Raw genomic sequence first — 24,893 nt, 5'->3', positions numbered from 1 at the left:
TAGGAATTTCAAGTAAATAAAATCAGAATTACTGTATTATTTTTTCAATCATGCCACACTTTTTGACCAATGAATCTGCATGACTTTTCTAGGATTTCTTTTTTTTTTTCACTCACAAAAGAAATACTTCTAACCAATGAGCTTCAAATAATCAGAATATACAGTATCCTAGAATACATATATATATATATATACACCGATCAGCCACAGAATAGCATTCAGAGATGATATTCTTCTCACCACAATTGTACAGAGGAGTTATCTGAGTTACCGTAGACTCTGTCAGTTCGAACCAGTCTGGCCATTCTCTGTTGACCTCTCACATCAACAAGGTGTTTCCATCCACAGAACTGCCGCTAACTGGATGTTTTTTTGTTTATGGCACTATTCAGAGTAAATTCTAGAGACTGTTGTGTGTGAAAATCCAGGAGATTAGTAGTTACAGAAATACTCAAACCAGCCCGGCTGGCAACAACAATCATGCCACGGCCCAAATCACTGAGATCACATTTTTCCCCTTTTTAATGGTTGATGTGAACATGATTTTATGCACTGCACTGCTGCCACACGATTGGCCGATTAGATAATCGCATGGATAATTGTTGGTTCCAGACAGACCAACCAACAATTCAGTGTGATCGGTCTGAATAAAACAGAACTTGCATAGAATAAACAGTGACATTGCTATGTATGTTACACATGGATAAAAAATAAGAAACTAAATGAGCAGAACAATGTTCTGGTACTATTTTCAGAAGCAATTGCTTCAACTATTAGTGGATACAGCAAGAAACTGACAATTTCAAAATAAGTGCCATATATCTTTTCATGTATATTTAATTATTACTTCCCACATTCTGACTATGCTAAATATATGCTATTGCTAACCTACATTGTGCAGTTAAAATTGCATCATCAGTATAGTAGTAGTATAGTAGATGTACTGTAGATGTAGTTGCATGTTTCATAGAAAGGCTATTTGCCGTACATGTATATACTGTGTATATGTATATGCACTCTATGTAGACATTCCAAATACTTTTTAATATTTAATTCATTCCTATGTATTTTCCAGGCCTGGAAAGAACAGTTTTCAAATTCCCTGATATGGTTTCCATGACTGTGTGAATCCACTCAACATTTAGAACATGTTTAAACTTCTTAATATCTAAAATGTATTCACAATGCTGGGCATATGCACAGCCACATTGTGTATGCTGTAAGAGGTCATTAGCTCATGTACAATTGAGCTAAAAGAAAAATGTGCTGTACATGCATCTCCACTAACTGCTATTTTCTGCAGTTCTACTGAAGGAGGTCTTGTGTCAGCATGAGCCGTGAGAAAACTTTCACTTTCATTTCCAGTACAGAATCTACCTGCCAACTTTCACCATAATAACACGTCATCAGTGACACAGGGTTGACATCTCATTGGTACCTCCAGTGCCTGAGGAAAATCAAGTAATGTAAACCACACAAGAACTTAACCTAATTCAAGAGCTTTACCGTTACAGCTGAGTGACATTTCTTGTAATAGATATCAGCTTCTCTTACTTACTACGATTTTGGTTTGATTTTTGTCAACGATCTGATTGTGATATTTTAATATTATTTTAATATTTAATTAGTGCAATTATTAATTATTTAATAAAATAGTTTTATTTAAATGTTTTATGAAATTATTTGATTATTACAAATAATAAATAACTTCTTAATGAATTTCTTACATTGTATTTATTTATTTATTAATGTATAACTCAGTTTGCAGTTTTAACAAATAAAGCAGCACTTCATCAATCCAGGAAATTACATAAATGAGCATGCAGTAGCCTACTGAATATATACTGTATGTGCTACTTAACTGTGTAGATTATTTTGTTTTAATTTTATGAATATTGTTTACAATGCTGTATATAATAAAGCAATTAGAAAAAATGACTAAGGAAAACAAAACAAATCAGATTTAAGTGTTGTACAGATAAATAGCGGTTACAAAAATGTTCTAAATGAGCTGCCCACAGAATCAGTTAAGCGCCCCCACACTTTCCATTGAGAGGAACTCCTTCAAGGAATACCAGAATTTGGGCATCCCAAAACTGATGTCCTGTTTCATTTTTACCCTACCTGAGAGGTGTGGTCAGTCCTTCTGGCCAGTTTCATTTTTACCCAGCCTGACAGGTGTGGTATGCCAGATGTCATCTCAAGGTATAAAAGGCACAGCATCAGTGTCACATCAGCATCTCATAAGCTTCTCTCCTACACTGAGTGGAAACAGTACAACTGAAGAAGGTGAGAATTTATGGAAACATTTAACTTCATATTAAATATTAAACTACTGCAATATTAAATTGTATAATAGTTGCAGTAATAGAGATATAAATGTCATGTTTTTTGTTGGCTCTCAGGTGCATCATGCACAGTGTAAGAGTTTTTAAGATGTTAATCATGTCATAATTGAATATTAAAAAAAATATATCAAAATTTGCCACAATTTTACAAGATTTAACAGTAATTTATTTTGAAAGGATCTTCAGAATTTATTGCAAAATCAAAGTGTTTTAGGTCATTTTCTGTCATAACACAATAAATTAATGTCCAAAAAAGAGCACACTGCATTGTAAGATAAATAACCATTAACATAGAAACCTTAAGGATTAATTACTATATGATATAACCCTTAAAAATTACTTTGGTTGGAATAACCTAATGAGGTCAGGTTGATTTAGTCATGCTGAAAAATATTTCTGATAAATAAAATGAGGAAATTTAAATGTTACCACATGAAGAACATTTGTAGGTTACCTGACAATATATTTTACAGTGTATTTTTTTATTTGAAATCACCATTATGATGCATAATGCACTTTATTCATGCAACAGTGCAAGCTGGGAACCTGAGCGCTAAGTAATCTAGAAAACACACTAATGCAGTTAAATTGTAAATATACAAGTGGAAACCCCTAATCACATTTGCAGTTTTGTTTTATTTATTTATTTATTTTTTACAGGAAAAACTATAATCAAACTTAAGCATTCTCTTGCTGAAGAAAATGTATTCTATTGTTTCAGAAAATATGATCTGGATCAGAATCATCATCATTTGCACCTTTATGTGTCTGCTACAAGCTCACAAGGAGTGTACAGGACTCATAAAATGGGAACATCTCACTCAGTCTTTGAATTCAATGGTAAAATACCTTAATACAAAACCATTATAATTGCACAATCTATTCTTTTCTATATGGCAATCCTAAATCCAGTTTTATAAAGCATGTATATTCTATATATGTTCAAAGGGCACTGCGATATCTCATGATTGTGCGTATGACTATGAAGAAGACAGTCTGTGTCATCCACGCCACCTGGTCAATATGGTTTGTATATCAACCTCCTTTCCCTCCTTATAAAATTGCCATTAAAAAGTGTTTAAAACGTTTAGGCAATGACAACAAACACAAAATACATTCTTTTTGATGTTCACAGATGGGTCACAATGTAATCCTGCTGGTGGACTTTGTCAAGAAGGCAGAAACAATGTACAGGGAAAATCCAAACCCACAGAAGTTCATTGAGGCCCTTCGTCACACTCGCCATGTTCTAAGTCCCTGTGTAAGAATCCCAAATGCACTTTAATTAGGTCAAATATTCAGAGCTTATTTTACCATGATAATCATGTTGTCTTTTTCTCTGTAGATTCATCACTCTGAGAATGTAGAAAATAAGCCTGTGTCCACATGCTTTAACACATTAGAAGCTTTTCTTCAGAAAAAGGTGAGATCCTAAACATAAACCAACAAAGTTTTGCTATCTATCTATCTATCTATCTATCTATCTATCCTTCCATCCATCCTTCCATCCATCCTTCCATCCATCCGTCCATCCATGTCTGTTTATATCTGTCTGTCTGTCTATCTATCTATCTATTCATCCATCCATGTCTGTCTATCTCTGTCTGTCTGTCTGTCTGTCTATCTCTGTCTGTCTGTATGTCTGTCTAGATCCATTTATAAAGATATCCAAATCTCTATATATTTCTATTTCTTTCAGTCCCACTCACAATGTGCCTGGGAAATCATTAATTCTAAAGTGAGAGAGATCCTTCAGAGGCTAGAGAAACGCACCATCCAAAGGCGACGCTAAAGACTTTATAATGCAGGTCTTGATTGTCTTCACAGGGATAAACTTGAATACATGACTTTAATGCCAAATATGTAATATAAAACAGCTGGTGCTCATAAGGTTTTTGTAGATATGTGTATTGAGAAGGTCTTATAATTTTATCAAAGCTAAAGTCAAACAGTAGCATTATCTTGCTGATGAATATTCTTTTTTTTTTTTTTTTTTTTTTGGTATCAGAGGATATGATCTTCTCAGGGAAAAACTTGAATACATGTATTTAATAATAGCAAATATGTCATAAAATGGTGTGTGTGGATTATTTTGAAAAGTTGATATGTGCACTGTATTTTTGCTGTTTTTATTTTTGTAAAATGATGTTATGAAGTAATGATTAACATGTCAAAATCATAATTTCTTGAGCCATACAAAGATTATTTGCTGTGTGAGATTATTGTGTATAGCACATTTTACTGTAAAAATGTGTGTTCTCTGTTATGTCTAAAACCTGAACTCCTCGTCTGTCCATAGAGTCAGGTGTCACACTTGATCGAAGAAGTATTCGATTAATTCTTAAAGTTATGTGTGAATTGTAACTCATGCAAATGCTACCTAATGTTACAATGTGTTTTTGAACAAACATAATAGAGCCCTTTGTGAAATATTAAGTTTGATAAAACTTTACCAAATATATTGTATTTGAATTTTTTTTTTATGTATTAAAAGTCAAATAAAAAGTGAATATTATATTGCCTTAAATGATAAACAGTGTATGTGTGTGTGTTAACATATGTCAGCATATTCAGAATGAAACTAAAATATGTCAGCACGCATATTTAAACAGTCTTATAAAAGTTGTATGGCATTAATTCCCTAATGAGTCTTAAAGCATGTATAAAAACCTTGTTTAAAGACATATAAATTCTAAACATCATTCATTTTTGTAAGAGCAAACATAAAGCATGACAGTTACAGCATTCGTGCAAATTCCCTTGCTGTACTAAGATAAGCGAACAGGCGGCAGCATATTCTACACAAAAAAAAAAAAAAAAAAAAAAAAAAACGTACAAAATTACTCTCGCAAAGTTTAAAAACATATTTACCATAAGTACAAAACCAAATAATAAATAAAAAACAAATAAAGCCAAAGTTCATTTTCAACACACTAGTTTTGAACACCTTTCGCAGGAACCACACATTTATAAATGCTAATACCTGAAAACAAATCTCTTGCTCTCTCTCGGATATAGCCTTTATTTGCCGGACCGTAATTGTCCAATGCAAAGTTGTCGCCCCGCCTACATCATCTTCCTACGCTAAAACATCGCCGAGGACGCCCGCTATTGGTCACAATCTTGATAAGAAGTCGTTCTCTTTTCACCCATTGGCTGACGAAACAGTCAATCACACGAGAGGCCTCATTTAGAGGACGTGCAGGAGGAGACAGCAGGAGAGTGTAGAGGGGAGGAAGGCAATAACATTTGACTTATTTAGTACCGCGTTTTACTTTATTGTGATTATTCAGTCAAGGGAAGATGGCTCAGTCAGACAATAAGAAATTTTTCGAGAACCTGACGGGCGCTGGGAAAGCCATAGCAGTGCTGACGAGCGGAGGGGATGCGCAAGGTACATAACTCCTGATGATGGGCAGCCTGTTACATTCTGTCACTTGAGACTTGGTCGCTGTTACATTGTATCAGTGTGACATTTGATGGTCAACCTGTTACACTGTATCATTTTACTACTGATTATTACTTACAGTGTATCAGTGAGGTAACGAGCTGTTACATTGCATCAGTAAGATGTTGATTGTTACATTGTGTCAGCATATCTCTGGAATTGTATCAGCCGATTATTGAGAATCAGTTTGTCTTGTTAGGATGAATAAACTGGGCCTCAGAAGGGCCAGAAAGATGGAAATGCAACCACCCTATGATGGCAAGGTCACAGATGCTCAAATTTGTCACGTTTGACAGTCCTTTAAGCAACTATAATGCTTTCAGAGAACTGAGTTTGTAATATGCGTATTATAGTTGTAATGAATGAATGGCATTTAGTTTTATTCTGGCTTGAATGTCACTGCATTGCGCCATTCATCCTTCCTGTTTCATGTGACCTTCACGAAAGAGCACGTAGCATGTCTTCAACCTGCCTCCATCTAGACTTACATCTCATAGTGTGTGCTCGATATTACTAACCATGTGTGGTTTACATTGTATCAGTATTCGCTTGGCTGTCAATCATCAATATCATTTCGCGTCTTCCTTAATCAGGAAGTTGCCGCGCGTTTCTCTATCGCTTCGCGCAGATGCGCTACAGTCGCGCGCAGACTTAAAATGTAATGTTTGTTAAGCCATTAAATTGTGTTTTGTAAGGAATATACGTGATTTAGGTGAAGTTTAGGTATCGCATTGCAACGCAAACGTGACGAACCGATGCGCGTTTTACTTTCGCCTTACATCATAGAGGAAACGTAGTCACGTGACTACAGCAGTCAGAACTATAAGCCTTCAATGTCACGTTTCCCTCAGTCATATAAAAACAGCAATGCTTGCCAATTTCATACTTTCTTGTTGAGAGCACTTACATTAGGCAAATGCATGTGTTGGTGGTGTTGTTCTATTTCTTTTTACACGTTTAGTTAATTTAGCTTTAAACGCTTAAAAGGTGCTGTAAGTGTTTATTTTGAACTATTACCTAAAGATATCACTGAAATAGGTGGCATCATGAAATATCACACCTGTCACTGTGACAGCGCTAGGCTCTGTGAACTGCTGGAAAAAAGTGACAGCGGTCCGCGGGACAGCACTTTCTGCCTGTCAATCATTCTGCACGTTCGCATGGAAGCCCATACATGGGCAAAAGGAAGCTCCGTCCTGTTGTCACGTGAGAACGCTTATTTGATACCGTTGCTTTTGACAACTAGCGTCCTAGTACCAGTGGAAGGTCATTGTAACTGGTTGGGTTTGCTGACATCAAACTGCATATTTATTTTTCTTACCTGTGAAATTAAAAGTGCACTCAGTAACTTTTTGCTTGTGTCGTCTTGGACTTACAGTGACACCTAGTGGTGTGGAAACAGCATCATTCAAAATCAGCAGTTTTCAGTTCCAGATGCCATTGTAGAAATTCACTATTCACAATCAGCCATGATTCATTTAATTCAAGAGAGAAAGTGTCCAATAACAAGATGGTTACTGAGATTAAGCGAGTAGTATTCAGCTGTTCATGTAATTCTAAAATGGCAGCCCCCATGAGGGGACCTCTCCATGTAGAATAAAACAGCTTTTATAAGGTTACTGATATGACTAGAGTCCTTGTCTCATGTGAGTGCTCATGATTTTATACATTTATTTCAAAATTACAATTAATTTCTTTAGGAGTAAAAGTTTTTTAAAGGGGAAAAAAATACTGAGTGCACCTTTAAGATGCTCTCCTGGGTAGGGTTGCACCAGCTATGCGTATGTTCTCACGGAAGTTGGGACGTAAAGTTCACACTAAGGGCTTAGTAACTACTAGTTAGTTTGTAACTAAGTCAGTGCTTAATTCGGTTGCGCCACCTGTTCTTAAGGCAAGACATAACTAGTAGGACTTAAGCTCTCCATAAAGTAATGCAGTCACATAATATGACCTTTACCTGTATTGATCCAATAAGCAGCCTTCAAATTTGTACACAGAAGTGTTAAACAGCCGTGAATTTCAGTTTGATCTTGTTACAGTTGATGTTCAAACCTTGTAACCCTGTCAGATGTAATAAATTATATCCCCATTAAAATACGAAACGTAATAAAAGTAGGTTTAATAAATAGTATATTTGCCCTGTGTAAATAAAAATATATAGGAACTGTATCTAAAATAAATAAGGGTGATAAATAAATACTAATACAACAGGCTGGGAAAATAGACATTTATTCATTTTAATATATTATATATCCTAAAAACTGCACCGTTAGAACAGTTTCATGCTGAAGAGCCGCTTAAAAGTAAGTTTTTTTTTTTTTTCGTGTAAATGAGTGTAAATGTCAACATCATCATATATGTCGAAAGAACTGAAGCCTGTCATGCAAAACATGAGCTCATTGATGTCATTAAATGAGTCTGCTTTTTTATTCCATCAGTTACTCCTGGTCGGAGGCTTCCGTAAATATTTAGTTTACACGTTGGGTTACGTTCTAAGTTTAATGGTGCAACACTCAAATATTTAGCAGTGCGTAAATTGTGACTTAGTGCCCATTTACGCCACAACTAGATTAAGTTGTAACGTATGTATAGCTGGTGCAACCGGCCCCTGCTCCATCTCTTGTTATAACGGTCTCCAAACAGATCTGTCGCTGTGTCTGAAAATCTATACTTCCCGTTCGTCACGTTCAAAACACTGGATTTAAAAGAACGGTGGTGAACCGTGAGTCAGATGGCTCTTCACAACTGTAAGTGATAACTGAATATTCCAAGAAAGTTGTTCCTTGTGCTTAAATGGTGCTTGTTAAACAAAACCAGAGTGGATTGTTTCTGCAGTTGTTGTTCTTATGTCATACTGTATATTCGCAGGGCTGTTTATGAGCATATGGGGGCCCTGAGTGAAAGCCTACTTTGAGGCCCACTGCAATCAACAGATATATTTAGATTTCTGTACACAATAGATTTCTGTGCGTACCCTCAGATGAAATGCTGCAGGCGCCCATGGCCCTAACTACTTGTATGCATACATAAGAATATACTGTTTTACTGACAGAGAAGTGTGTCCTTCATCAAATACAGTACATACTCTGACTGTAGTATGCAATTTCAGATGCAGGTTATGTGTGTCTTTGGGAGGAGAGGGCGTGTTTCATTCAACGGCTAAGTCAAGTGGACGTTCTAGAATGCTTAACATGACTTACAGCACCTTTAAAGGGATAGTTCTCCCAAAAATGAAAATTCGGTCATTTACTCGCCCTAATGTCATTCCAAAATTCGGTAAGAAGACATGCTATGACTGAACATATTCTTATAGAACTCAGATATGAATACAGATGTGCATGAAAAATGTCATGTGACTTTGCCTCAACAAGCCATGTGAAAACATAATTCGCTCAGAGAATATCGTCAGTATCATCGCATCTCAAATGTTGCTCTAGTTATTTTGAAGAGCCAAATGACTGGCCCAGAATTATGAAGTTCTTCCGAGGGTTTTGTCTGCATGCTTTAAACAGCAAGTAATTCATTACATTTAATAAAAGAGCCACAGTGACTTCAACTTCCATTTATTTCAAAGTCCAACTGCCAGTGACAATTACGTCACAATGGCTATTCTTCAGCAGCCTTGCAAGCCCTGGAATTTCCTTCAGCAAATGCAAATTTTGTGTATAAGACCATTGCAGCCATTTCACTTCAGCTCCAATAAAAAAATGTAAATGTTTGTGTAGTGTGTTGTGTTGTGCTTAAGCAGAGTAGCAGAATAGTCATGCATAATTTCATATTAGCACATTTCTCGAGTGTTTCTGTTCAGATGTAACTATCATGTGATTTCAGTCTCTCCTGTGATGAACTGCTACCTGCACCTGTCTTACACATACAGTACATATTACATGTGAATTCACTGATTAACACTTTAGATCTTTAAAGCAGCTGCAGGACAAATATAGCAGAACTATATTATCTGTCTGTTTACTTACTGTACTTTAGATCTGGACAGTTTTGAGTGCAAAAGCTTGAAATACGATGACAGTGACTGACTTTCATCTGACACATAAATTGCATAGCGATTGTTTTTAAGCAACTTTGCCTGTGACAGGTTTAGAAGGTTATAGAATTTTTTTTTTCATGTTAACTGCATCAAAATAGGCCTTTGCTGAAACTTAACCACTGCAGTTATTCATCCTAAATCTGCATTTTCAAGGAACTGAGCTTTTCTGCTTTTCACACTGGTTATTTCCCATTAATTGTAAAGTATTGCCTAGAAACAGCATTACAGCTCTCAGTATTTGCCAGTTTAGCTGATTTATCAATTTTTTATGTCTCCACCTTAAGTACAGCACTCTAAGGTACAACAAGATTTTGTATTAAGATTCAGAGCCTGTTATCTTAATTTAACCCTATATTAGCATGGAGTGGTAAAGAAACTAACCTTTAAGTTTTCTAAAAAGTTAGAGGGATGGCTGGCTAAATTTGACCAAACATGGCAAAAAAGACCAAAGCAAGTAGAGCCCAAACAGGGGCAGAGCCAGGAGTTTTTCACAGGGGTGGCCTGGCAGGGGCCAGCGATCAGTCTGTAGTGGCACAGAAATTTTCAGGCAGCATTTCCGGAGTGGTGGGGAAAATAGTGACACCTGGGACAGAGAGGTGCGACGACCTTGGTGTGCGCACATGTTAAGACTCCTGTGTGTTGCGGTTGTACAGAGACAGTTCCACCTCCAAAAACTAAATTCTGCACAAGACAGTGACCAAAGTGGCAGTTGCCAGCGGGGTGGCCAATGGGGTGGCCAGGCTTCAGTCCATGGTGGCCATGGCCACCCCTGGCCACCCCCTAGCTCTGTCACTGAGACCAAAGTGCTTTTTTTTCATCTTGTGTGCTTTTTCAACTCAAAGGCATTCCAATATCCCCAAATTCTGTTTTTGAATGCCTGCAAATTACTACAAATAGCTTTCTAGCTACTAGCACCTCGTAAACCCATTCTAGCCTGTTTTTTCACTATTTAGTAGGGATGTACTGTAAGTAGGGCTGCACTAATAAGAACAGTGCTTTAAGCTTCATTTTAAAAGAAATGAACTGTTTTGCACGTTTTTAATAATAATAATAACTTTTCTTAATTCTGGCTTAGTTTAAAGAATCGTGAAATTAACCGAACCGTGAGTTCAGTATCATGAACTGAACCGAATTGTTACGCCCCTGCTATTTATTAAGCAATAGATATTCTTACTGTATATACAATTAGTTGTTTGTTGTTTCTGTGTAGGGATGAATGCTGCCGTTCGGGCAGTTGTCCGAGTGGGAATCTATGTGGGTGCCAAAGTCTATTTCATTCATGAGGTGAGTGTTTTTAGGACATCTGAAGTTTATGGATAAATGACATGTGAAAGGTGCCATGTGTCCTGTTTTATTCTGTGTTCACAAATTAAATTCTACACAATTACATTAGCACAAACACTTCTAGGTATGTAAGCTCGATATGGCTCTGACATTTGAAGGTACAGTCTCCATATCACCCTTTTGAGTACTGAGGTTTGTTACCACTACAGTAACACAATAATATATGGGTAACACTTTACAAAAAGGTTCCATTTGTTAACATTATTAGTTAAAATTAACTAACAATGAACAGCTTTTATTTTTGCATATATTTTGTTGCTCTTTGTTTGTTGTTATATCTCTTCTTTATTGTTCTTTTTTTGTGCTATTTTTTATTTTATACCACTTTTTGATGCTTTTTATAATATGCTTTTTTTGTTTCTATACCTTTATTGTTCTTTTTATTGTTATACTTCTTTGTGTCACTCTTTTTTACATTTGTCTTTTTGTTATGCATGTTCTTTTTTTTGTTGCTATACCTTTTTTTTTGCTACTTTTTTGCAAATGTACCTCTTTTTGTTTTTATACCTCTTTATTGTTTTGTTGTTGTTGTTATACCTTTTGTGTTGCTAATTGTTTTCTATTATTCCTCTTTTTGCTGTTATACATCTTTATTGTTATTTTTGTTATGCCTGTTTTTTGTAGCTCTTTTTTTTACTATTATACCTCTTTTGTTGTTATAACTCTTCTTTTTTAACTCTAGCTTTTTTGTTTTTGTTATACCTTTCTTTTGATGTATTTATTTTAGTATTGTGAATCCGAGGTCGGGTTTGTTAAAGGTGCTATAGAAAAACAAAAAGATAATTGTTTCGTAAATTGTGAACACTGGTTACCTAAGCCCTATCTAGACACTAGAATATCATAGAGCAGGGGTCGGTGCCATTTTTGTATTTTCCTGGTCAATGGTTGTGCTGAAGCAAAAGGGTGAGGCTTGCAAACCGAAGAACACCATCCCAACCGTGAAGCATGGGGGTGGCAGCATCATGTTGTAGGGGTGCTGTGCTGCAGGAGGGACTGGTGCACTTCACAAAATAGATAGCATCATGAGGAAGGAAAATGATGTGGATATATTGAAGAAACATCTCAAGACATCAGCCAGGAAGTTAAAGCTCGGTCACAAATGGGACTTCCAAATGGACAATGACCCCAAACATGCCTTCAAAGTTGTGGCAAAATGGCTTAAGGACAATAAAGTCAAGATACTGGAGTGGCCATCACAAAGTCCTGACCTCAGTCTGCTAGAAAATTTGTGGGCAGAACTGAAAAAGCGTGTGCACGCAAGGAGGCCTACAAACCTGACTCAGTTACACCAGTTCTGTCTGGAGGAATGGGCCAAAATTTCAGCAACTTATTGTGAGAAGCTTGAGGAAGGCTACCTAAAATGTTTGACCCAAGTTAAACAATTTAAAGGCAATGCTACCAAATACTAACAAAGTGTATGTAAACTTCTGACCCACTGAGAATGTGATATAAATCATTCTCTCTACTATTATTCTGACATTTCACATTCTTAAAATAAAGTAGTAATCCTAACTGACCTAAGACAGGGATTGTTTTCTAAAATTAAATGTCAGGAATTGTGAAAAACTGAGTTTAAATGTATTTAGCTAAGTTTTATGTAAACCTCTGACTTCAACTACATGTGATTGTATCCAAAATTTGAGTCCACTTGTGAAAATATTTCTATTTTGAATTTTTCTAATTTAATCATTTATTTTTCATTACAAATTATATTATCAGCATAACAGTTTGAGTAAAGAATTTTGCAAAATTATGAAATAATCATGATCGTATATGTGAATTTTCACAGAGCATCTTGTGAAAGTGCTTTAATGAAAGAAAACCTGTCCTTTTGTACACAATGAGTTAATGTCACAAATTTGCTTATTTGATTACTGATCACAAAAGTGTGTGGAATCTTAAATATTTCTTATATTATGTCATACATTTTTCAAAATCACACAGAGGGGTAATCACTAGCATGCAAGCAACAGCAACAGAGGAGCAGGCTATTTTATTTATGAGAAGTTTTTCGAACCTGCATTCCAATTTACATCTTTATGTAATCCTTCCTCATGATCACGCAGAGTGTTTTCATCAGCTGAATGGGAGACTAAACACTATTAAAGTGTTTTGAGACTCGCGCTGCACGTGCACGCCATTCACGCATCACAAGCCGATCAACTATTTAGCACTTTTCGGTGAATCGCACCTCCAAAATCCTTAAACATTGTTTACAGGTTTAATTTATATTTTGAATATACTCCGATTTTTGAACCCCACGATGTGGGTTTATGTTTTCTCTTTTAATCATTTAATGTAATTTTGAGTGTGACTATGGTTTAGGGAGGGTGTACCTGTATGCTGGGTTGGAAACCTCAAGGATTAATATTTGTGTTTTCCTTATTATATCAAGTGTTGTTCTGAATGCAAAAAGAAACAAATGAATCACGGAATGTAGGCTGTCATCCGCGCAGATTGACCGAATTAAAGTGGGCGCGTTGACTCACACGATAAACCGAATGTGAAGTGCTGCCGGCTCGTGATGCGCGAATGGATTGCGCGCGCTGCACAAGTTTGTTGGGTATACTGCAGTCTCATCACATTTTAACGTTTTGTTTAGCCTCCCATTCAGCTCATGAAAACAAGCTGCGTGATCTTAAGGAAGGATTACATCAAGATGTAGACTGGAATGCAGGTGCGGAATTTCTATAAATAAAATAGTCGACTCCTCTCTCGCCATTGCTGGCATGCCAGTGATTACCCCTCCACGTGCCAATGCTGGCACACATGCCATAGGTTGTTGACCCCTGTCATAGAGACTTGGAGCTGGGCTCTTTCGACATGGTGATTGCTTACTTGGTGAGCCAGTAAGCAACCACCCACAACACCCTAGATATCATATAGCAACTTGCTAAAAACCACTTATAACACCTTAGTAACTGCATAGCGATGCCCTGCCAACCACCAACAACACCATAGCATTGTGGTGGTGACTTACATTTTATTCTGAAAATATACACATCAGATTATTTTTTAAATTCCGATAGGGCTGCTAGTGGTGATTAAATTACACACTTTTTCCATTCTTTGCCAAACCAATTTTTGCTTGTCAATATCTGCTAGTAAACCAGTCCATATTATGACCTGGGGAATCTAAATAATTTTTTGTAACTAAGAGGCCATTAAAAGATTGGAGCAGGGGTTTTAATTGTGTGTGCATTGACTTATAGGGATATCAGGGCATGGTGGATGGAGGTGACAACATCAAGGAGGCAAAATGGGAGAGTGTGTCCAGTATGCTTCAAGTGGTGAGTGTGATGAGAACCAGATGGCGCCAAGGGGCTCATCAGACTACTCATTAGACTACTAAACATAGGGTATACTAACCAAATGTTTATGAAAGGGTTCTACAGGAATTCATGAAATAAAGATTAACGGGCCTTGGCCATCTCATGCTTGCATTAATCGACATGCTTTATGATTATGTTCAAGGGTGGAACTGTTATTGGCAGTGCGCGATGTAAAGAGTTCCGCACACATGAGGGCCGCCTAAAGGCAGCACATAACCTGGTGCAGAGGGGCATCACCAACCTGTGCGTGATTGGTGGAGACGGCAGCTTGACCGGGGCCAATCTCTTCAGAGAGGAGTGGAGCGGACTGCTGGCAGAGCTGGTTGAGCAAGGTATGTACTGTATGTACTTTGTAAATAATGGTGTTATTTTGAAGGCCTTTTCATGTGATGTTTATCAGAAGGAATGGTGGATTCAAGCAGATTAGTTAACCTGGTAAATGAGCTTGGGTTTTTGGAGGTGGACAAAGAATGTATTTTACTTTGTTTGGTTGTCTCGATGGTCAAACGAAGATAATTGTTCTAGTAGAATATTACCAATGTATGGTGGAAGCATATGAGCTGTTACTTAAAAGTTTTCCTTGAATAAAAAAAAATAAAAATATATATATATATATATATATATATATATATATATATATATATATATTTTTTTTTTTTTATTTATTTTTTTTTTTTTATATACAGTATGTGTGTGTATATATATATATACACACTGGTGATCAAAAGTTTGGAATAATGTATATAAATGAAGGCTATACAATGCTTGAAATTTCATACAAAAGGTGTACACTACAGTCTTCAAAGAAAAAGGACAACTGGCTCTAACAAGGACAGAAAGAGATGTGGAAGGCCAGATGTACAACTAAACAAGAGGATAAGTACATCAGAGTCTCTAGTTTGAGAAATAGACACCTCACATGTCCTCAGCTGACAGCTTCATTGAATTCTACCCGCTCAACACCAGTTTCATGTACAACAGTAAAGAGAAGACTCAGGGGTGCAGGCCTTATGGGAAGAATTGCAAAGAAAAAGCCACTTTTGAAACAGAAATACAAAAAGAAAATGTGAGAGTGGGCAAAGAAACACAGACATTGGACAACAGATAATTGGAAAAGAGTGTTATGGATCTTAACCCCATTGAGCTTTTGTGGGATCAGCTAGACTGTAAGGTGCGTGAGAAGTGCCCGACAAGACAGCCACATCTATGGCAAGTGCTACAGGAAGTGTGGGGTGAAATGTCACCTGAATATCTGGACAAACTGACAGCTAGAATGCCAAGGATCTGCAAAGCTGTCATTGCTGCACGTGGAGGAGTTTTTGATGAGAAATCTTTGAGGTAGTTTAAGAACATTTTTTTTAAATTGTAATAGTCATTTTTCATGTTATTAATGTCCTGACTATACATTGTGATCAGTTGAATGCCACTTTGGTGAATAAAAGTACCAGTTTCTTTCCATAAGAGCAAAATCTGTACATTAATCCAAACATTTTGCCCCCAGTGTGTGTGTGTGTGTGTGTGTGTGTGTGTATAGATATCAGCCAAAAACAACAAGTAAAAAAACATGATAAACTATTTAAGTCATATTGCTAACACTTTACAACATGGTGGTATTTGTTAGCATTAGTTAACTATATTAATTATATTATTTAACAATGAACTTCTTTTACAGCTTTTATTAATCTTGGTTAATGTTAATTTCAACATATGCTAATACATTTTTAATATCAAAAGTTTTATTTGTTAACATTAGTTAATACACTATGAATTAACAATGAACAATTTAGTTTTTATAAATTAACACTAAGTAAAAGTAAAAAATTATTTTATAAATAATGTTTGTGGTTAGGTCATGATACATGATATTTTGTCTTACATTAATGAGAATTTTTTTGTGCTATAGTTATGAGAATTTGGGGAGAATATGCTTAAATGTCATGGAAATATGACAATGAAAAAATCCCTAATCGTCCTGAATTATGCTTCATTAATCAAAATATTATTTATTTTGGGGTGAATTATGACAAATGTAACTAACAAAAAATATTGGCGAGAAGTTACAACAGAACAACAGTTATAACAAGCTTTTGTGTTGAGTATTTTGTTGTTGCTGTTTCTTCTTCTAGGTCTGATTGATGAAGAGGCAGCTCAGAAATACTCAGCTCTTCATATCGTGGGTATGGTGGGCTCTATTGACAATGACTTCTGTGGCACTGATATGACCATAGGAACAGACTCAGCCCTACACAGAATCATTGAGGTAGTGGATGCGATCATGACTACAGCTCAGAGGTACTCCAAAACAATGCTGCAACACAATTCTGAAATTGCATAACCCAGATGTTTCCTGCAAAGGAATATACCAAACTTGGAATCCTTTTCAACCAACCATGACTTTATGATTTACAGTCACCAGAGGACATTCGTACTGGAGGTGATGGGCAGGCATTGTGGGTACGATTATTACATATTACCACCAGTAATTTTAAATAGGACTGGATTAAATTCATTCAGTTCAGTTCATACCAATGGCATGATTATTGCATTCAGCCAGTGGTAAAATAATGTTGCTTGTTTACTGTCAAATCAGACCCTTTATTTTGTATATCACTCTGTGTTTGTGTGTGAAGTTATCTGGCATTGGTGAGTGCCCTGGCATGTGGAGCTGACTGGGTGTTGATTCCTGAAATGCCCCCTGAGGACGGCTGGGAAGAGAAAATGTGTCAAAAACTCTCTGCGGTACAACAAAAATACACTTCTCACTGAAGAAACTCCATGCACATTTCATATACTTTCATGCTAAGTGCTCATATTTACATGTAGGGATGGGCATTATGGGTATTTTGTCTACTCGAGTACTTGAAGTAATTACTTGAGTACTCGCTGAGTACTCGGGCGGGGAGGCACATATACATGTACATATACAGTACTGTATATAATGTACATACAGTATATGTTAATGTCTTTGGCTACTGCATTGTGTGTCGTTGTTCCAGTGCCTATTCATTATTATAGGCTGTTAAAATGTAGTCTATTACGATAAGTTCAAAAGAGGGCATAATAAAAATAAAATGTATGATATTTTGTCATTATGAAAAGATTCGCTGGCCAGTTCATTGAAACAATGCTCAGAACACGCGTCTCTGTTCTTCCTTCAGGGCACTGTAATAAGCTTAGTAAATGCGCACCACTGTTTCTGAACCATGTATCTGCAAACCGCGGTTGGCGTGACTGGAGACGGCATAGCCATCGCGTTTTCTAAAACGCTGTATTAAGTTGAAATTAATTTTGAAGACCCTGCGTTCTGTTCCATTCAGCTGTGATTCGTCTAGATGTTTGAAAGAAAGAGCTCGTCTTGTGTGTGTGCGTGCGCTTCTCCAGAGTGTAGATCGCCGTCTTTGCCCCAGACAGAAAGTCACGCTGCGCTCTGTTGGAGTTTGTTGCTGTGATGATTCACGCTTCGTCCTATTTAACTCGGGATTTTAAACTTCATACTGGGAAAACTGCAATGGAATGCCACTTTATGTTGGACTTACAACTCATGCAGAATCTTCAGCTCTGATTTTGCTGAGATTCAGGTGTGTGACATCAGGCAAACATGTTGGCACCCAGGGAGATTTAGTATCAGTGATAAACCTTCACTTTTGTTAAATAATATACATTAATGAGTTAAGTTTCTACATTACATGACAATAAAACTTGTTTAGCAAATGTGTGCAGGGACAGATGTTCAAAACCCGGTGGATTAAACTTTCTTTTGATTATCGTAAACCTGTAGAACAAACGCTAGCATTGCAGCATCATTTGGTTGCTATGAGACATCTCTGTTATATCACAATGTTTGACATGTTTGGGTATAGTTGTCAGGTAGCCGTCACTGAATTTCAGATTCAGTGAAAAGTCACGTCATCCTTTTCATGATCGATCACTGCTGTCACTTCCGAGTACTTGGGTACTCATGCCCATCCCTATTTACATTTATTACATATATTTGTTTTTTCACCTGGAAAATTGTGAAAAGCATAACAGGCATGTGGTTGTACACAGTGTTGGGGAAGTTACTTTAAAAGTGTAGTTTACCAAGCTACAAGCTACTAATATTTTTTTTGGATCAACTACTGTCAATCTACCCTTTTGTAAAAGTAGTTTGTAATATCACAGGCTTGTTACAAAAGAAAAGCTAACTACATTGAAGCTATTTAAGGGGACAGTATCTTTAAAATAGAATTATCAGATTATGTAATAAAAAACAAAAACAACTTTTCTGGCTAAAAACAATGAGGATCTCAATTAGGGTGACAGTATCAAAACTGAACAGGTACAGTAAATACACTAAATACAGCAGTGTTTAACTTAATATTCATTTGAATACAAAATATGGATGTTTTTTGGACTAGTTGAAATTATGTCTCGTTCCTATTCGCTAAAACAAACCATCCGGACAAATTTGATTAATTGAATCATCTCTCAAGTACCTCCAAACACCAAGTGAGAGAGTAAAGTCTGAAGAAAAGCATGTTTGATTAGGCCCTTTCCCACTGCAGGAATTAAAGCCCGTTTTACGTATTTTTCGCCAGAACTAGTACATTTCGTCCTTTTTGCACATGAGGAACTATAGTATCTATAGGAACTATCCTCTTAGCCATTAATAAGGACTTTAGACAGATTCTTTAGAGGGTACTTCTGCCCTCAGAAGAGGGACAGTGGGAGGGGCTGCAGCCTGTATGACACACAAAGCAAGAAACACGAGGAGTCGGCAGCTGCCATGAGTAAACAAACTTGTAGCTGCTAGCCTGCTGCTCAGAGGACTGTGCTAATTTTCCAGTTCCCTTAGCAGAAATAACATAAAACCAACAAAGTATCCAAAGAGTATCGCCTGTTTCACAAATGTGTGTGAGGGGTAAGCAGAGCTGCTGCGTGACTTCAACGGGAGATGCTTTGAGTGTTCATCGCATCTGTACTCTATGATAATACAGAAAATAAAGTGATTTCTGGATTATTACTGTACATTGTTTTTTCCCCTGGGAAAACGGGCATAATTAATAAGATGTTTATTGAGAGTGGGTATATGAAATCTAGGTAACACTTTATAATAACTACACGGTATAAAGTATTTGTAAAGCATTAGTTTGTAGTTAACTGATCATTTATAAATTATTGTTCCGACATTATTAATACATTAATAAGCTACATATAAATAGTATTTTATTTGTTTCTATTCACTTTAACAAATGATTTATTATTGTTTAATAAGTTCATATATAGGCAGTTTGATAATGTTTTATTTTTTAATTATTATTTATTTATTTTTTATCCTTAGTAAACAACTTGTTAATGTAACTGATGTATTTTAGTTTATGCAAACCAGTGGTAAAGAAGTGTTTATGAGAACATTAAGAAAGCATAAATTCATAATTAATAAAGATAGTAAACATGTAATGAATTGGATACATATTTCTGCTTAATGTATATATTAATGTTTTAGGATCACTTACTACTAAATCAATGAATGCTTAATAAAGGTTGTTATAAAGCACTTACTAATGGCTAGCTAAGCATTTTGTGTGACCTAAATTGTGATCTAAAGTGAGAATTATATATGCCTAATTAAACATTTATTAACATGGTAACAGTAAGTATAGCCAGCTGGCCCTGGGCCAGTGTTAGAGTTTCGCCCTTTTGGGCCAATACTTCATTGTCACTAAATCTTCCAATGATCTTATAAATGTGTTGTACATGTGTCCTAGTCTGATTATTAAACCACAGCAGCCTGCGATTTCATTTAAGAAATATCTAGTTCTCTTGTGTTGCACACTTCAGAGTGATGTGTGAAGGTGCTGACTCGCTAAAAACATCACATTATGACTTCTGTAATCTGTGTATTAGATTACAGAAAGCGAAACACTCATTTAATGCGAAGCGTGCAGCACATTCCAGACTATTTATTTAATTAAATTGCAGCCACTTATGGCGCAACAACAAAACGACCATGTAGCGAACTGCTTATCCAGAAGTGTGAAACGTCCATCAAACAGACACAGAAACTGACACAGTGATCCATCAAAATAAAACTTCGGTTTAAAGGGAAATTATTACAAAAAATATATTACTGCATAGTAAAAATGTAATGTTCATTTTATTATTATTATTAATAATAATAATAATAATTATTATTATTATTATTATTATTACTATTATTAAGATTGTTGTTATTATTATAATAATAAATATTATTATTATTACTATTATATCAGGAATAATTATGTTTTAGCAAATTTCACAAGAAAGTGTGCTGTTGTACTGAATGTACTGGAAGTTTTTAATTTATACAGTGATTATCTGTTGTGCTCACGTTATTTGACAAAAAAATCACTGTTTTAGATTCAGCAGTAAAGATGTTATTGATGCACTATATTTGATGAAATAATTTCATTTGATGAACAATTTTTTTTTAAATGTATGAATTCATTTGATTAGACATATTTAAAAAATAAAAATAAAAAATCTTTTAAAAATGGAATTCAGAAAAAATAAAATGGAAAACAGAATTTGGGAAAACAAAGGAGGATTCGGAAAAATGTCATCGGGTCCTATATTTTATGCCTTGTAATCTTAAACATTTGCATTTTCTTTGAAGTAATAAAAGTTGCTGATGTATTGAATATCTAATTTTGCACACTGAAACTTGTCATCAAAGTGGTGATTTGGCTAAAAATTGTTTTCTATGAGAGACAAATGTGTCTTCCTGAGGGGGGCGCCTCTCGGCCTGAGTCCTGAAAGCTGAATTCTTCGTTGATCAGCATTGAAATCTTAGGATGTTTTGGTACCTGAGATAAAAATCCGCCCTTGCAATCTCTGGAAAATTATTACATAAAATGCCTTATTCAATAACCACAAACTACAGTTATTGTTCCATCCAGCCCAGCGCTGAGAAAAGTAACATGTACGGCGTGACAACGTCGCTTGTACACTTCAGCAGCATAGTAATGGAATTTTAACTATTGACGTTTAATAGGCAAAATATCATTTAAAGTCAATAATATAGCGTTACATGCTCATTCCTATTTTTATTTTGCCATTTCATCACTGTCATGTGACCGTGGAGACGTACTGGCTGTTTCCAGAGCGGGTGCATGGACTGTAGTGGGATTTTTGGACTTTCCAAATTTAATGAAATATTGATAGTAGGTCCACTGGTGAAACTGAATTAAACGGTAATTTTAATTGGCAATAATGAGAACAAGTCTGCTCATAAAGCTTAATAGGATGGAAAATGCTAAAGTGACATTTGAGCAATTAGAGGATCTCTTTTAATAAACTGTTTATTTTCCTCTCTCACTATTATTCCTGTACTTTTGTGTTGTGTCTGTTTTTTGTTTTTTTTTTGAGCCTTTGTGATTGAGCTGCTGTGGAGATGGTCATTTCAGGGTCAAGTTTTAAGAGTAATGGATCACTAATAAATGTTTAATTTACAGTTCTCACTTTAAAATGCTTAGTTAACAATTAGTCAATGCTTTATTACGAACTACACTATATTGCCAAAAGTATTCGCTCACCCATCCAAATAATTGAATTCAGGTGTTCCAATCACTTCCATGGCCACAGGTGTATAAAATGAAGCACCTAGGCATGCAGACTGCTTCTACAAACATTTGTGAAAGAATGGGCCGCTCTCAGGAGCTCAGTGAATTCCAGCGTGGTACTGTGATAGGATGCCACCTGTGCAACAAGTCCAGTCGTGAAATTTCCTCGCTACTAAATATTCCACAGTCAACTGTCAGTGGTATTATAACAAAGTGGAAGCGATTGAGAATGACAGCAACTCAGCCACGAAGTGGTAGGCCATGTAAAATGACAGAGCGGGGTCAGCGGATGCTGAGGCGCATAGTGCGCAGAGGTCGCCAACTTTCTGAGTCAATCACTACAGACCTCCAAAGTTCATGTGGCCTTCAGATTAGCTCAAGAACAGTGCGTAGAGAGCTTCATGGAATGGGTTTCCATGGCCGAGCAGCTGCATCCAAGCCATACATCACCAAGTGCTATGCAAAGCGTCGGATGCAGCGGTGTAAAGCACGCCGCCACTGGACTCTAGAGCAGTGGAGATGCGTTCTCTGGAGTGACGAATCACGCTTCTCCACCTGGCAATCTGATGGACGAGTCTGGGTTTGGCAGTTGCCAGGAGAACGGTACTTGTCTGACTGCATTGTGCCAACTGTGAAGTTTGGTGGAGGGGGGATTATGGTGTGGGGTTGTTTTTCAGGAGCTGGGCTTGGCCCCTTAGTTCCAGTGAAAGGAACTCTGAATGCTTCAGCATACCAAGAGATTTTGGACAATTCCATGCTCCCAACTTTGTGGGAACAGTTTGGGGATGGCCCCTTCCTGTTCCAACATGACTGCGCACCAGTGCACAAAGCAAGGTCCATAAAGACATGGATGAGCGAGTTTGGTGTGGAAGAACTTGACTGGCCTGCACAGAGTCCTGACCTCAACCCGATAGAGCACCTTTGGGATGAATTAGAGCGAAGACTGCGAGCCAGGCCTTCTCGTCCAACATCAGTGTCTGACCTCACAAATGCGCTTCTGGAAGAATGGTCAAAAATTCCCATAAACACACTCCTAAACCCTGTGGAAAGCCTTCCCAGAAGAGTTGAAGCTGTTATAGCTGCAAAGGGTGGGCAGACGTCATATTAAACCCTATGGATTAAGAATGGGATGTCACTTAAATTCATATGTGTCTAAAGGCAGATGACGAATACTTTTGGCAATATAGTGTATATATTAAGTTATAATTGCTTTAAAAGTAAGTATTACTAAAACAGTAACAAATACTTTAATTACGTTTAAATGTAAATCCAATTAATTACATATATAATTTCTTTATTTACTAGGAATTCATGCCTTGTTCATGTTAAAAAACATGATCAAACTGCCTATAAATGAACTTATTAAACAATAATAAATAATTTGCTACAGTGAATATAAACAAACTATATGTATGTAGCTTGTTAATGTAGGAACAATAGTTTATAAATGGTCAATTGACTATAAACTACAAATACGTTATACCGTGTAGTTATTATAAAGTGTTAATGAAATCGATTATAAATTAAATCATCATGAAGTCTAATTTACATGAGGAAAGTGTTGCATGCCTGTTACTGTGAGGTTAAGTTGCATCAAGATGTCTTTTTTAAGTAAATGAGTGAGTAGTTCATTACAGTCGAGTCATAAAAGCCTTTATTTTAAAAGATTGTGTTGATAAATAGGTTTATAGTGCATTTTCAACATGTTTTCAGCTGAGTTCAGTGTGTGCTGCATGCTTAAAACAGACTGCGCACCTCGTCTATCTTTTCACTCCTGCTTCAGGACGCAGCATGCATGACCAGTTTAAACCTGCAACCTGAAGACACAGGCTGCATAAGATAACTGGAAAATGCTGCCTTCGGAGGCTGTATAATGAGGTAGGATGAAAATAAGATGCTTTTCAAACTGTTCTAAGACCAGTTTCCTTAAGAAAAACTGAAAAAACTGAAAAAATTGAAAAACGCTATTGTTTAAGCCATTAGCTGATTAGGCAGCCTGCCTATGTTTTCGGATGCAGCCACAGTTTGTGTAAAACAGCCCTAACTAAAGTGTAGCTCCGATCCTGGCGTCTTCCATCAGTGTTGTTGATTTTGTTGTTGTTGTCGCTACTGAATCACGTGTACTAACAGAGTAAGGAGAAAAGTGGTCGACACTAGATGAGGTCACTACCGCGGTTACTTTTGTGTGTGTGAATGCAAGAGGGAAAAGTTTCCTCAGATGTGCCATTCCTCTTAAGAGTTCACATCTAGAAGGTTGCTAAGGGAAAATGACTGTGTGTGGGAAAGCGGCTGTTGTCTTGCTACACTGCTTCTCCTGATAAAAACTAGCTTGTTACTGGAAATGCTACTGTGTTTTGAAAACTGCTGAGATTCTGTCAGGCAACTAAACAAATGTAGTAACAGTAAGTCAGTAGCATGGGTACTTTTAATTAGTTACTCTCCAACACTGGTTGTACACATACATTTTACTGATTATGAAAGGAACTTACCTCTTATTTCTAACTACTTATTTCTCAAATACTTCTCATCCTAGTGTGGAAGAGAAATATTCTCCATTTGCACTAAATGTATTCTGCATTTTTGTATGACCTCTCCTGTTTGTAACAAGCTTATGTGGAACGAATGTGTTCGCTGCCCCAGACTCGATCCAGAGGTTCAAGATTGAACATAATAATAGTTGCTGAAGGAGCCATTGACAGACATGGAAAAGCTATTACTTCTAGTATTGTGAAGGATGTGAGTACTGAATGATTCCGAAGGGAGAGAGCAAAAATCTGGAAACCTGCAGAACTG

General features: G+C 36.5%; 1 protein-coding gene across 8 annotated transcripts in view; it reads left to right on the top strand.

Moving 5' to 3' along the window:
- Positions 1-5,540: 5,540 nt before the first annotated feature.
- Positions 5,541-24,893, top strand: part of LOC127434190 (ATP-dependent 6-phosphofructokinase, platelet type-like) — a 51,706-nt gene continuing 32,353 nt past the window's right edge. For 2 of the 8 annotated variants that reach the window (XM_051686753.1, XM_051686749.1), the window contains exons 1-8: positions 5,546-5,742; positions 11,052-11,125; positions 14,398-14,475; positions 14,660-14,849; positions 16,644-16,809; positions 16,927-16,971; positions 17,148-17,256; positions 24,741-24,836. In XM_051686753.1, the coding sequence (XP_051542713.1) occupies positions 5,652-5,742; positions 11,052-11,125; positions 14,398-14,475; positions 14,660-14,849; positions 16,644-16,809; positions 16,927-16,971; positions 17,148-17,256; positions 24,741-24,836 (849 nt within the window). In that variant the 5' untranslated portion in view covers positions 5,546-5,651. Of the gene's footprint in view, positions 5,743-11,051; positions 11,126-14,397; positions 14,476-14,659; positions 14,850-16,643; positions 16,810-16,926; positions 16,972-17,147; positions 17,257-24,740; positions 24,837-24,893 lie in introns of all 8 variants that reach the window. The other 6 variants (XM_051686752.1, XM_051686748.1, XM_051686751.1 and 3 more) reach the window with 4 other exon arrangements.

Source organism: Myxocyprinus asiaticus, chromosome 44 (genome assembly GCF_019703515.2).
Source record: "Myxocyprinus asiaticus isolate MX2 ecotype Aquarium Trade chromosome 44, UBuf_Myxa_2, whole genome shotgun sequence".
Taxonomy (NCBI): domain Eukaryota; kingdom Metazoa; phylum Chordata; class Actinopteri; order Cypriniformes; family Catostomidae; genus Myxocyprinus; species Myxocyprinus asiaticus.
The sequence above is the reverse complement of the archived record's forward strand: the minus strand, read 5'-3'. Positions and strand labels throughout refer to the sequence as shown.